The sequence below is a fragment of the Arvicola amphibius genome, chromosome 11 (genome assembly GCF_903992535.2).
Source record: "Arvicola amphibius chromosome 11, mArvAmp1.2, whole genome shotgun sequence".
Taxonomy (NCBI): domain Eukaryota; kingdom Metazoa; phylum Chordata; class Mammalia; order Rodentia; family Cricetidae; genus Arvicola; species Arvicola amphibius.
The window spans coordinates 61,106,867-61,121,012 of NC_052057.2; the positions used below are offsets into that span (position 1 = coordinate 61,106,867).

General features: G+C 40.9%; 1 protein-coding gene across 1 annotated transcript in view; it reads left to right on the forward strand.

The window, feature by feature from the left end:
• The window catches only part of Impa1 (inositol monophosphatase 1), a 34,029-nt gene that overhangs the window by 3,576 nt on the left and 16,307 nt on the right, over window positions 1–14,146 (forward strand). Inside the window, exons 2-4 of the mRNA XM_038347030.2 lie at window positions 2,261–2,493; window positions 4,678–4,743; window positions 5,283–5,416. Coding sequence (XP_038202958.1) covers window positions 2,261–2,493; window positions 4,678–4,743; window positions 5,283–5,416 — 433 coding nt within the window. The remainder of the gene's footprint in view (window positions 1–2,260; window positions 2,494–4,677; window positions 4,744–5,282; window positions 5,417–14,146) is intronic.

Genomic DNA, 14,146 nt, shown 5'->3' on the forward strand with positions numbered 1-14,146 from the left:
ATAGTATTGTAGTAGTAGGGAACTTCTGTTTTCTGCTGATACAAGATAGACAAATCTGTTCTTTCTTATGCCACTAAGTCCAGTGTATAAAAAACAGGATTCATAAAAGACCTGCTGGTATGATGATGGATGGCTGTCCTGATCTTAAAAGCAATAATTGCCTCCCTGGAGTATTTGACTCCTTTAAACAGTAATGTCCATTCAGAGGTTCACAATATAAAGATTATCTATAAAATACAAACTTAACTAGGCATCTCTTAGTGAATATAATCTGCCAATTACAAGCCAGGAAACCTGCCTTTCTAGTTGTGGTTTATGATCAACCTTATGACACCTAGAGTGTGTCAGTTTTCAGATCTGTAAAACCCAAGATCAACAGAGACTTCACATTCTCTCTGTCTCTGTCTCTGTCTCTGTCTCTGTCTCTGTCTCTCTCTCTCTCTCTCTCTCTCTGTGTGTGTGTGTGTGTGTTTAAAGTTTATCATCTCAGAGTTTTTCTCTCATCATGTATGGAGGTCTCTACAACCATCAGAACCAACTTTCATACACTTAATAGCAGGGTTTTGTGCTTTGTGATGCCAGCTTGCAGCACTGCCATATTGGAATCAGAGCGACAGACACTGCTGTGCACTTCACATTCAGAAATCACTTGGCAATGGAAGGGACCACTTGTGCTGAAATCCCTGAGTTACCTGACAGTAGTTCTGAAGAAGCAACTGAGGCTGCTATAGACAGACAAACAAAACAAAACTGAAGTTCCTGCTTGTCTGTTATAGGAAGCTAGCAATAGCTTTGATGTAGACGAATCCTATATGTAGCCCCTCATTTATCTTCTTTCAAGATGCTTACATTGATTTTATCAGCTTTGCCAAGTCAGTGGGACAACTTCCACTCATGAAAGATTTAAAGATGCCACTTTTTCACATGCCTAGAGAATTCTATTTGCTCACGTATCTATGCCTGTCAGCATACATTTGATAAGATTTTATTTTATTTTAAAATGGTTGAAGACCTTAAAAAAAACCAAGATTATTTTATAGAGGTATCCACATTAGTTTCTTTCATTTTTTTTTTATTTTTTGAGGTGGGGAGGGGCAGAGGAGAGTGTTGTTTTTGTTTTTTGAGACATGGTTTCTCTGTGTAATATTCCTGGATGTCCTGGAACTCGCTTTGTAGACCAGGCTGGCCTCAAACTCACTGAGATCCGCCTGCCTCTGCCTCCCAAATGCTGGGATTAAAGGTGTGCGCCTCCACCGCCCAGCTTCCAAATCAGTCTCTTAAGGTTTCATTCCTCAGAAGAGCAAGGACAAGTTTTGGCTCTTTGTGATAATTGTTTACAAGTTGGGTTCACCATTTCTGCCACTCATCGCTGAGACATGTTGCACATCATTAATAATTTCTTGTCTTTTGATTAAATCAAGAGAGGCAATGAATTCACAAGCAATTATGCAAGGACATTGTAGTCCTCTTGTGAAAGGTCATATGTGTAGAGTTTTCCAATTAAGAGTAACATACCTGTCATCATCACCTACCATTTGCTGTGAAGAAACATTTGAAGAACCATATGTGAGCCTCTGTTGCCCACATGAAGCAAACTGGTCTTTGTATGTGGATTTTGGTGTCAGGGTGCTGTGTTCATGCTGTGTGAGTTTGGGACAAATCCCTTAATTTTTCCAAGACCCAGTTTCATTTACTGTATAATGAAGAGAATGTTCATGAAATTGTTGGAACACTTATGTTTAAGCATGTAAGAACACAGCTGCTGCCTGATGTGGTGGCACACGCTTATAACCTGAGAACTCTGGAAGTAAAGGCGAGAGATGAGGATCAAGGACTTCAGGAGCCAACCTATGCTACCTAATGGGACACTGTTGAAAATTCATGTCTGGGAAGGTAGCTCAGTGACAGGGTGCTTGTATACTATTTACAAAGCCCTAGGCTTTATCCTTAGAACTGAGGGTTGGGGGTGGGTGGGGAGTACAACTGCCTGTAGCATGGCAAGTCCTCAACAAACAACAATAGGTATCTACGTGAATTGCTGAGAAGAGTGTTGGTGCTGACAACCAATTATCAAAAATTAAAATCTCCTTTAGGTTTGGTTTAGCAAATAATAAGAGCTGCACAATGACAGTCACAACTCCAATGTATTTGTGACCAAAGAGCAGGATGGACCAGATGGGAGAAAGGGAAATGGGAAAACATGAACTAATAAAGACGAAAGTGGAGATTTGCAAAATAAAAAAAGGGGTTCTTAATGAAGAAAGGGAATGCAGGAGAATGCCAGAATACACCAACTTCAACCAGACCAAGCCTTGCAGCGCCAAGGACGACCAAGCTGGCAACTCCGGGCGGAGTCCAGACGTGAAGGCGGGGTTTCTAGACGTCCCGGCCCTGCCCGAAGGCTCTCAGAGGCGGGACTTCCTGTTGGAGCAAGCCCGTTACCTCCGGAAGAGCGAGCCTTCGACCCCGGCAGTTGCGCATCGCTCACGCGAGGTAAGTCCCTTTTGTCCCTGCATCCTGCACCCCGTTTTCGATAGCCGAGGCGCGGGCTATGGCGAGCTGCAGGCGAGCCGCCTCCATGCTGGGCCGGGGCGGCGGCCGGGCGCTCCTTCCCGGTATGCTTTCCGTAGTACTCCGGAAACAGCCGAGCGGGTTCGCCAGGCCACCTTCAGTGATCGCTGAGGTTCTGGGTCGCAGAATAAGCCCGACTCTGCGGAAACCTGCAGGCACCTATCTGGCAAGTCCCCTGGGTCAGGGATGGACAAGCCTAGGTGCGGTGATTTCTTGCGGTGACAGGAGAGTGGAGCTGCTGTACAGGACAGAAACAGTTTTAAGTCTGTATGACTTTGTTCCCAAAGTGAAGGCTGATAGACTATGACCCCGAAAAATAGGTTCTGGGGCAAAGAGGTCTTTGAAATAAAAGGGCTTATTAAATACACTAGCTAGGAAAAGGGCCAAGACTTTGGGCACATTTTGTAAACTATCAGTAACAAGGCCAAAATGTGCGTCTGAGAGCTATAGCTGGCGGTGTTTTTGGATTTCAGCGCACAGGCTTCTTGTTTCTCCATTATTGCCCCAGTCCCGCCCCCAAGAAAAGAACAAATCCCAAACAACTGTTACCTAATTGACTTCCCTTATTTTTTCCCTCTCCTGGACCTCTGTCCATTTCAGGGCATCTTAGAAAATTTCATTTATCAGCCTCCTTTCCTCAAGAAATCTCTTCAGACAGGTTGAAAAGATAGCGCATGCATAGAACTGACTAAACGCTGTGGAGCAACAGCAGTTTTTGTACAGATATCTGTTGGCTGACATCTGTTCCCTGGATGATCCTTTGAAGATATGATGGATGTCTGTTAGTGTTGACACAAGGTGACCCTGTCAGAGGCTTGAGCAGCCCAGGCCAAGTGTCAGGCTGTGACCAAACAAGAAGACTGATAACAACAAGAATGATAAAGTTGGCAGAGCATTTTTGAAGCGCTCTGAGCAGCTTATAACTCACAAAGGGTCTGTTACACAGTTACGCGAATGCTTGTATCACAGGGAAAAGGCATTTAGTCATGATGGCATATGGCTGAAATCCAGGCCAACATTCTGAGCCCACCTTGTCTCAAGTAGAAAGGAAAACAAAGCAACACCCGGTAGACACTCCGTGTCCCCACGTTTCTCTGCCTGTGCAATGAGGCAGAGATTTCACACGCTCCTAAAGAGGAACACCGTGTCACTTGCTCTCAGTTGTGAAGCAGAGTTAGTGTGGCTTTATAAAAAAAGACCACCTTTTCTGAATGTGACCGTTTCCACGCATCTCTGTGCTAGGAACAGTTTAGCGTGTGGTCAAACCTGTGGTGTCACATAGTTATGCTTTCCCCTCCCTGAAGCCCAGGAGGTAAATGGCACCTTTACTTCTATAATTATATTTTTAGACCTAGGGATCCCCCCACCCCCAATGCTGTAACAGAAAGCAAGGAACTTTCCAATCAGAATTGAGTATGCATTCTGTAAAGTCTACCCATATAACATTTGGGCAAAGTGTTTCTGATCTGTGCACCCTAAGTTCTTTACTTTTACAACCTTATTTTTTAAAAAAAATCCATGTGCAAAGCACTTCCTGAATGTAGTTAACACAGACATCTTTTGCTCCTTTGTCTTCAAAACTACTTTTATTTCAGCCTTCCTGGGGCTCTTTATCTTGTTCCCCACCTAGTCATAAATCTAACCTTCAGACTATTTCTTGACCATATCTATTATCTAAACTTCAATTGGATCCCCCCCCCATATGACATGGTATGGCCACTCCCCAAAGTTTGATATTGTATAGACACTTTGGGAGACAACTTCCTAGAACTTTTTTTTTTTTTTTGGCTTTGGTAATTCTTTTACTAAGTTGGGTATAGTGGCATATGCTTGTAATCCTAGCACTTGGGAAGTAGAGGTAGGAGGATCAGGAGTTTGAGACTAGCCTAAACTATGAGACACTGTCTCAAAACATAACAGTAACAAAAGGTTTCTACTATGCAGGTGAAATATGTGATATTTCAAAATGATTTTTACTAGGCCTATATCTTGGGGAAGGCATTGAACTGTAAACCAGGGAAGGTGAATCAGAAGTGATTTTCTAGTTGAGAGGAATGCTTGCAGAGTTTGTAACTGTCTGTGCTTGTCTGTGTTGAACTTGTTCAGAAGATGGCGGACCCCTGGCAGGAATGCATGGATTATGCGGTCACCCTCGCGAGGCGAGCTGGAGAGGTATGGACTAGTTTCGTGCCCAGAGTGGGATGTGTGTAGATTGCAGTACAACTTTGTTTGCTAAAGCATATTCTGATTCACATTTGCTGTTTTACACTTTAAATACAGTGTGTGTGTGTGTGTGCGTGTGCATATGTGTGCATGCATGTGTGTGTGTGCACGTATGTACGTGAGTGTGTGGCACTAGGGATGGAACCTAGGACTGTGTGCATGCTAGGCAAGCACTGGCACTACATGACATCTCCAGCTGGAATTTTCAGTTTGTATTGTTAAGCTTTCGATTCAGACATTCCTGAATCTAAAATAGGATATGAAATTATGTAATGTTTTACCTAGAAGGTCATAGCTCTAAAATTACCTTATTTCATAGATATTTCTGAAAGAAAAATTTAAGAAAACCATATAAGACTGATTGAATGCTTGAAATTATTTTTTAATAATTTTAAATTAATTTTTAAATTAATTTTTGTAATTTACCTTTTGTTTGGTTTAAAATTACTTACATCTTTTTTACTTGCTTACCAAAAACATCTTCTTAGATGATTCGTGAAGCTCTGCAAAATGAGATGAATGTCATGATTAAAAGTTCTCCAGCTGACTTGGTAACAGTTACCGACCAGAACGTTGAAAAAATGCTTCTCTCTTCAATAAAGGAAAAGTACCCATCTCACAGGTATTTCTTGAACCAATTTAAAATAATAAAATTAAGCCTAGGTTATAATCTGTGCACGAGGCTAGTGCTGTGTCAAATTGTAGGTTGACTTAAGCTGGAATAGGAGCTTAATTGAGGGTATTAGGCAGCTCAGGCCAAGGTGCTGGGCAGGGAGAAGACACCTGGGGTGATGTCTGGGCCATTGTTTTGGATGGTGTGTGTGGTCTCAGGGAACTCCAGCCTGGAAACAGTCGGCGGTAGAGCACTCTGTGTGTGTGCAAGTCCGCGAGTCTGATCCACAGAACTGTAAGAATGAAAGCTTGAATGCTGTAGTTCGGTTACCTCCTGTGGCATCAGCCACTGAAGGGGAAGCCTAGCCCAAAACCTTGTTTTGTAAGGCGTGTCCCCCTTGGTTTAAAGGCGTGTCCCCCTTGGTCTAAAGGCGTGTCCCTCTTAGGCGTGTCCCCCTTAGGCTAATATTGACTTATAAAATCTTGCGGGCCTGCTGCCTGCCTGCTCTTTGTTTTCCTGCCCTCCTCGCTGGAACCTTGGATTTGTAAGTTCCCTTTCCTTTCCTTTATTAAAACTGACTTATATATATATTAAAGCTTGTCTGGTGAATCATAACTGCCGATCAACCACGCACCTTCATTTGGCGTCCAACTAGGGCATTTGGGAGCCTTCAGCTCCAGTTCCCACACTGCGTGGCAGGGATTCGGCCTTGGGCTCTTGATTGCTTCAGAGCAGTTTCCCAGACTAGCCTGTCCCAGCCCCGCTTGTACGGAGCAAAGGACGTGTGTGTGTGCGCGCGGGTGACTCAGTCCGAGCTCGCTAACCCCTCAGGCAGCACCAGTCCCGGCTGAGTTCGGCCTGGGCCCTGACCTGCCAGAGACTAGCGGTTACTGCCGGAGTCCCAACATTCTAGCTCCGCTGGTACTGCAGACTCGGTTTGGCCGAGCGGTTATTGCCCTAGCGACCTACTGGCAGGGAACGGTCATTTCAGGTAAAATTTCTTTTGATTAAAAAAAAAAAAAAAAAAAAAAAAATGTCTGACCATATCACCGTTGAAAGCTTCTGCAATCTATTTAATTATACTATGGTAGAAATATTACAGGATACATATGATATTCCCATAACTTGGATGTTTATAGGGCTTGCAATTTTTCTCGTATTTGGTTTCTCCCTTACATGGTTTGAAAATAGAAAAATGATAAAGTCCTTACAGAATGAAACCAGGATTCTTAGGACAGAGGTTGAATGCTTAAGAAAGGGCACAACTGTTTTGAGTGACAACTTTAAGTCGGTCGAGGTATTTGCAAAAACAATTCAGACTGACACCAAGAAAGAGTTTGAAGGTCTCAAGGAAGGGAATAGGGCTTTGTCTGATATGACTCGGTCAAATGAGCAAAATTTAGAAAAACTACAGTCTGATATTAAGGAGAAACTCATTGCTGCGGAGGAGAGAACAGCTGATTTGGATCGTAAACTTCAGTCCCTGTCTGAAACATTATCAGAGAGAATTAAAACTGCTGAATGTGAAAATCGGATTTTGTCTAAAGGATATGACAGATTGGCTGACAGATTGTCAATACAAGAAGGCACAATTCATGCCATGAAAATTCTATCCAAGGATGAGATACTAACTCTACTGGACAAACTTCATGTTTTGGAATCCTCCATGAAGGCCTTGGAGCATAATTCTGGACAGGAGATCCAGGCCTTACAGAAGGCAATAGTAAGCAGATTAGAAAAGATTGAGGAAATTATAGAACAGGAGCAAACGGTACAAAGGCGAAATTTAACTCCGTCAATGAGTAAAACTCTCCGGGATAATTTCCATAAAGTTCTACCTGCCTTTCCAATAGTAACGTCAGAAAAGGTGACTGGTTCCAAAAACCCTAAAGTCATCAAGGAATATACATGGGAACCCGTCCGTATGAATGATCTCAAAGAAATTAAACAAGCCATTATGAACTTTGGGCTACATTCGTCCTTTGTTAGAGAGATGCTCAAAACTTGGTCTATAAGCAATAAGGCAACGCCCCATGATTGGGTACAATTAGTATCAGCTGTTCTAGAGAGTGGGTCACAATTAAATTGGAAATGCATGTTCAGACAAGAGGCTAAAGTTTTAGAACAGCAGGAAAGAGCAAAGGGAATTGAGATCTCCCTAGATCAAATTCTAGGTGAAGGACTTTTCTCCGATCCTCTGGAACAAGCGAATTATGATGAACACACCTTATCCATATGTACTACAGCAGCTTTAAAGGCTTGGGACAGGGTTCAAGACCCAGGACAGAGACTGGAATCATATATCAGAGTTAAACAGGGTCAGAGAGAACCCTTTAGTGATTTTTTACAAAGGCTAACTAAAGCTGTACAGATAGGGATATCTGACCCAGAAGCAAGACGTATAATAATTGAATCTTTGGCTTATGAGAATGCCAATGTGGAGTGTAAAAGGATCCTGGGGCCTTTAAAGATGAAATCAGCGCCCTTGGACGAATGGGTCTTACATACAATGAATGTTGAATCATTTGACTATGGCACTGAAGCATGGGTCGAAGAAGCAATTTCTAATGCAAAAAGGAGGCATCAAGTTACCAAATGTTTTAATTGTGGCAAGATGGGACATATTAAAAGGAATTGCAGACAACGGATTTTCAGAAATAATAATAATAATAATAACAACAATAATAATAATAATAATAACAATAATAATAATAATGCCTCTTCTAGAAATAACAGACGTAGGAGGACTCAGCCTTCAGGTATATGTAGGAGATGTGGAAAAGGCAGACACTGGACAAATGAGTGCAGGTCAACAAGAGATAGACAAGGCAACCTGTTGCCACTGGGAAACTCAATGGGGGGCCTCTCGCAGGCCCCCATGGCGAATGTGGTCCAGTCATTTCCAGTTACTGCCGAGAACATGCCTCGTCAAGAAAATTAGAAAGCCCCATGCCTGCTGTTAAAAGCAAAAATGGCCTGAAAGATGAGTTACGTGTATTTTGGCAGACTTTTATAAATGAACAAAGACCAAAGTTAAGAGTGTGTGTAAATGGCATTTTTATTACTGGCCTACTGGACACAGGTGCGGATGTAAGTATCATTACTCCAGAATCTTGGCATCCGTATTGGCCTCTTCAGGATGTAAATGTTCAGTTCCTGGGAATTGGAACCCTATCTCAAGTAAGACAGAGCACGAGATGGGTTGAATGCATAGGGCCAGAAGGACAAATAGGAAAATTAAGGCCATATGTAGCCAATATTGCAGTGAATTTATGGGGCCGTGACCTGTTGCAGCAATGGAATACCCAAATTAACATTCCTGCTGCTTCTAGAGCCTCTATCACCGAGGGAAATATTAAAAGATATTACAGAAGGCGGAAACCGGCTGTTCGGGCTGTACAAGAATGCAAAGCAATTGATGGCCCTTCAGAGATACGAACAGCACTGCCTCTAAAATGGTTGACTGAGAAACCAATATGGACAAAACAATGGCCATTAGCTGAGGAAAAGTTGCAGGCTTTAGAACAGCTGGTACAAGAGCAATTAGATGCTCGACATATAGAAGAATCTACCAGCCCTTGGAATTCTCCTGTATTTGTTGTTAAGAAAAAATCTGGTAAGTGGAGAATGGTGACAGATCTCAGGGCTATCAATAAGGTTATTCAACCTATGGGCTCTCTGCAATCTGGAATTCCTCTGCCATCTTTATTACCAAAAGGATGGCCTCTCATAGTAATTGATTTAAAGGATTGTTTCTTCACTATACCTTTACAAGAAAAAAACAGAGAAAAGTTTGCCTTCACAGTGCCTACTTATAATAACTCTCAACCTACAAGGAGATACCAGTGGACCGTCCTCCCACAGGGCATGTTGAACTCTCCCACCCTGTGCCAATATTTTGTAAATCAACCATTGCAAATAATACGCAAGAAATTTCCCAAGTCTATAATTTATCATTACATGGATGATATTCTGTTATCTGATTCAAACATGGCTACTTTAGAAAGACTGTTTGAAGAAGTAAAAATACTTTTACCTAAATGGGGATTGCAGATTGCTCCTGAAAAAATTCAGAGAGGAGATTCTGTTAATTATCTAGGTTATAAAATAGGTTTACAAAAAATTAAGACACAAAAAGCACAAATTAGGAGAGATCGGTTACGGACTCTCAATGACTTTCAAAGGTTGTTAGGAGACATTTCCAGCTTACGACCAGCTGTTGGCATAACACCTGATATGATAATTCATTTAAATAAAACCTTGGATGGTGAAAAAGACTTAAACAGTCCCAGAGAATTAACAGCTGAAGCAGAAAAGGAGCTGAGAATGATTGAAGAGAAATTACAAGAGACACATGTGGACAGGGTGAATCCAGAGCTCAGTTGTATTCTCGTCATATTGCCTTCCAAAATTTCTCCTACAGGAATTTTAATGCAGAGAGATGATATTATCTTAGAATGGATCTTTTTACCACATAAACCAAGTAAGAAAATAAAAACTTATGTGGAAAAAGTCTCTGAATTAATTATAAAAGGCAAATTGAGACTTCGTCAACTAGCAGGCATAGACCCAGCAGAAATTATAGTTCCTTTCACTGCTGATGAACTAAAAAAATTGTGGGAAGATAACGAACCATGGCAAAGAGCTTGCGCTAATTTTTTGGGAGAAATCAATAACAACTATCCGAAAAGCAAGAGGCTTAACTTTATAAAGAGAACTTCTTGGATTCTCCCCCGAATCATCCGTGATGCTCCAATAACTGGAGCACGTACATTTTATACTGATGCTAATAAATCAGGGAAAGCAGGTTACAAATCAGAAGATTTGAGTAAGGTGGAACAAAGCCCTTATGATTCTGTCCAGAAGGCAGAATTATATGCCATTCTTATGGTGGTAAGGGATTTTAAAGAACCGCTTAATATAGTTACTGATTCACAATATGCAGAAAGAGTAATCTTACATATTGAAACTGCTGAATTTATACCTGATGATACAGAACTAACCTCATTGTTTATCCAGGTACAAGACATGATCAGGAACAGGCTTTGCCCTATGTATATAACACACATCCGATCTCATACGGGTCTGCCAGGTCCTCTAGCAAAAGGTAATGCAGAAATTGATCAATTGTTGATTGGTAGTGTGCTGCAGGCCTCTGAATTTCATAAAAAACATCATGTCAATAGCAAAGGCTTGAAGAAAGAATTTTCTATTACATGGCAACAAGCTAAGGAAATTGTAAAGAAATGCCCTACTTGCTCTTTTTATAACCAAACACCACTGCCTGCAGGGGCTAATCCAAAGGGCACTCAAAGGAATGAAATCTGGCAGATGGATGTGTTTCACTTTGCAGAATTTGGCAAATTAAAATATGTACACCACACCATTGACACTTATTCAGGTTTTCAATGGGCAACTGCTTTAAGCTCAGAAAAAGCTGATTCAGTAATCACTCATTTATTAGAAGTTATGGCCATCATGGGTATACCTACACAAATAAAGACAGATAATGGTCCAGCTTATGTCTCTAGGAAAATGAAACAGTTTTTTGCTTATTACAATATTAAGCATGTTACAGGTATACCATACAATCCTACAGGTCAAGCAGTCATAGAAAGATCAAATAGAACTATAAAGGATATGTTAAACAAACAGAAAGGGGTGGAAAATACCCCTAGAAATAGGTTACATAGTGCTTTATTAACCTTGAATTTTCTCAACGCTAATGAGAAGGGGACAACGGCTGCAGAAAGACATTGGATAATGGAAAAGTCTGCTGAACTAAATCAACCAGTTTATTTCAAGGATGTGCTGACCTCGCAGTGGAAGCCAGGAGATGTGCTGCGTTGGGGAAGGGGTTTTGCTCTTGTCTCCACAGGAGAGGAAAAATTGTGGATACCGTCAAAATTAATAAAGGTTCGGTTTGAAGAGAAGAAGCCCCTTGGAAAAGAAAAATAATTCATTCACAAGGATGATGATCATACTGATGGTAAGAAAAGCATATAGGTTGGGGGCAGGGTTCTTTTCTTATCTCCACAGGAAACCACTCATCTTCAAAGAACTTAAGGGACCCTGGATATTTAAATACTGATGCATGGACACTAGTTACAACCTAATATGGATCAACACAGAACCCGAATATGTTTAGTAAGTATAAAACATTTTTTTTTACATATATACTGTGCCTTTATTTATATGTATATAGAGCTGGTTTTGGAGTTGGACTATGGCTCAGTCCTTCTTCAATTCCAAGCCTGTTTATAAGAGATATCTCAGAGTTTCTGTCTCAGGTCAGGAGCCATGAAATGGGACAGAATAATAATAATAATAATAATAATAATAATAATAATGATAATGATGATGATGATGATGATGATGATACTTGATAAACTTTCTTTGCCTTTCCTCATATCTGTCTGTCTTTATTATACCTTTCATCGAATATATATGTCTGTATATGTCTTTGTAGATAATGTTTACCTTTCCTGTAACAAACAACAAATTTTCCTTCAGTAATCTTTGAAGTTTCCAGGATGAAGATGGGGCCCCACAACATCAATTTCACCTGGTTACTATGACGTCATGTTTTTAATAGCGCTAAAATTAGACCTTTTTTTATTTTTTTTTTTTTTGGTACCAACTACACAAGACAGTTTCAAATGGTGTACAATTTTGACAACACTCTGGCCGGACCTCCTCAAAACACTCAGAGGCTAGTTACAATTTCCTCGACCAAATGTTATTCTGGGAATTTTACCATCATTTGCTTTCATGGAACCCCCTGAGAAGAACGTCGCCCCCATGTCAGCTAGAAGCAATCTTAGAGGACGACGCCCCCTCTCCCAACAGAGTTTGCCCTCTGGTTTAGGGACATCATTTAGTAGATGGTATAGGGTTGAGGGGATGGGGGAGGTATTATATGGACTCAGGGGTGTTTATGAAAAAAAAAAGGGGGGGGATTACCTGGTTTGATGGGATGATTAGTATTTGTGAATTATTGTTATTAGAAAATTGCATTGGTGTTGATTCTTGTATATTGAACATTGTATGAGAGTATGCTTCTACCTCTGTTTAAAACAATTGTTATATTGAGATATTTATCATATTGCAATGTACATTTCTACCTCTGATATTATTTGTATAATGACATTGTTTACGTTTGGGGATATTGTCCTCATTTATTGCACAGTTGTTTTTCAGGTTTTTAGATACATAGAAATTATATTTAGTATAGATAGTATAATCTTCGACCTCTTTGAAGAGCTGTAGAACATGGCCTTTAATCTAACCTAGAGTTTGGTACTTATGAGACACAATCACTCCTGGCAACACCACTCTACTCCCGAGAGAATGTTGAGCACCAAAGACACTCCACTGGGAGCTTGTCTTCTTCTTGGCAGAAGTGGCCTTTAGGCAAAGAAAAAGCCCATACCTCGACCACTGACAGAGTTTCAGAGTATCCGTAAATGGATAAAAACAGGATTGTCTTATCTTGCCAAGACAGGGTTGGACAGTTCTACAAAAAGTTCCTTGCCTTTGAAAAATGTTATGTCAGTTGTGTTAGGCCTTAGCCAAAGTTGGTTGCCTCAACATTGCAAAACGAAACTTTGGGTGACTGCCCAGGTAGTTAGTTGTCTCTGTCATTTGTTGCACATTTTGGAAGTTTCTTGTTTGTACTTCCTGGTTGCTTAAGTAATATTACTTCCCTTCTCAGATCTTTGATGGGGTTGAAGATTAGATAATTGTAGTTACCCTCTACATTATTTAGACTCCTTGAAATAGAATGCTTAGTAAAACTTTTGTTATATGTTTCTTCTTAATATTGTTTGTAATTTTATATTTATTATTTGTTCCTATTGAATATAGTTGTATTTGGTTTGGTTCTGTCTTATTTAGACAAAAGGGGGAGATGAAGGGGAAGCCTAGCCCAAAACCTTGTTTTGTAAGGCGTGTCCCCCTTGGTTTAAAGGCGTGTCCCCCTTGGTCTAAAGGCGTGTCCCTCTTAGGCGTGTCCCCCTTAGGCTAATATTGACTTATAAAATCTTGCGGGCCTGCTGCCTGCCTGCTCTTTGTTTTCCTGCCCTCCTCGCTGGAACCTTGGATTTGTAAGTTCCCTTTCCTTTCCTTTATTAAAACTGACTTATATATATATTAAAGCTTGTCTGGTGAATCATAACTGCCGATCAACCACGCACCTTCAAGCCACTGCCAGTCTTTTAGCCACCGAGGAGAAATGTCTTAGGGTTCTGACTGGACATACTTCCTTAAATAAAACAGCTTAGAAGTGAGAGGGACGGGAAGGAGGACAAATATTTATTAGGACAGTTCAAACAATAAACAATTCAAAAAAGAAAACGGGCTGGGCGGTGGTGGCGCGCGCCTTTAATCCCAGCACTCCGGGAGGCAGAGGCAGGCGGATCTCTGTGAGTTCGAGACCAGCCTGGTCTACAAGAGCTAGTTCCAGGACAGGCTCCAAAGCTACAGAGAAACCCTGTCTCGAAAAACCAAAAAAAAAAAAAAAAAAAAAAAAAAAAAAACAGGAGAGAAGAAAGCCAGTGAAGTCAGACACCATTTATAAAATCAACTTATGGTTGTATGGACAGTCACTTTGTAGTTAGTTCATATTCTCCTTAACTTAGTGACTGTTCTCTGTCACCTGTCACTATTATTAAAATAATTCTAAGTGACAGACATACTGCTTCACAATTTTGCCAGAGTTGGGAAGATGGGAGTGGCTGG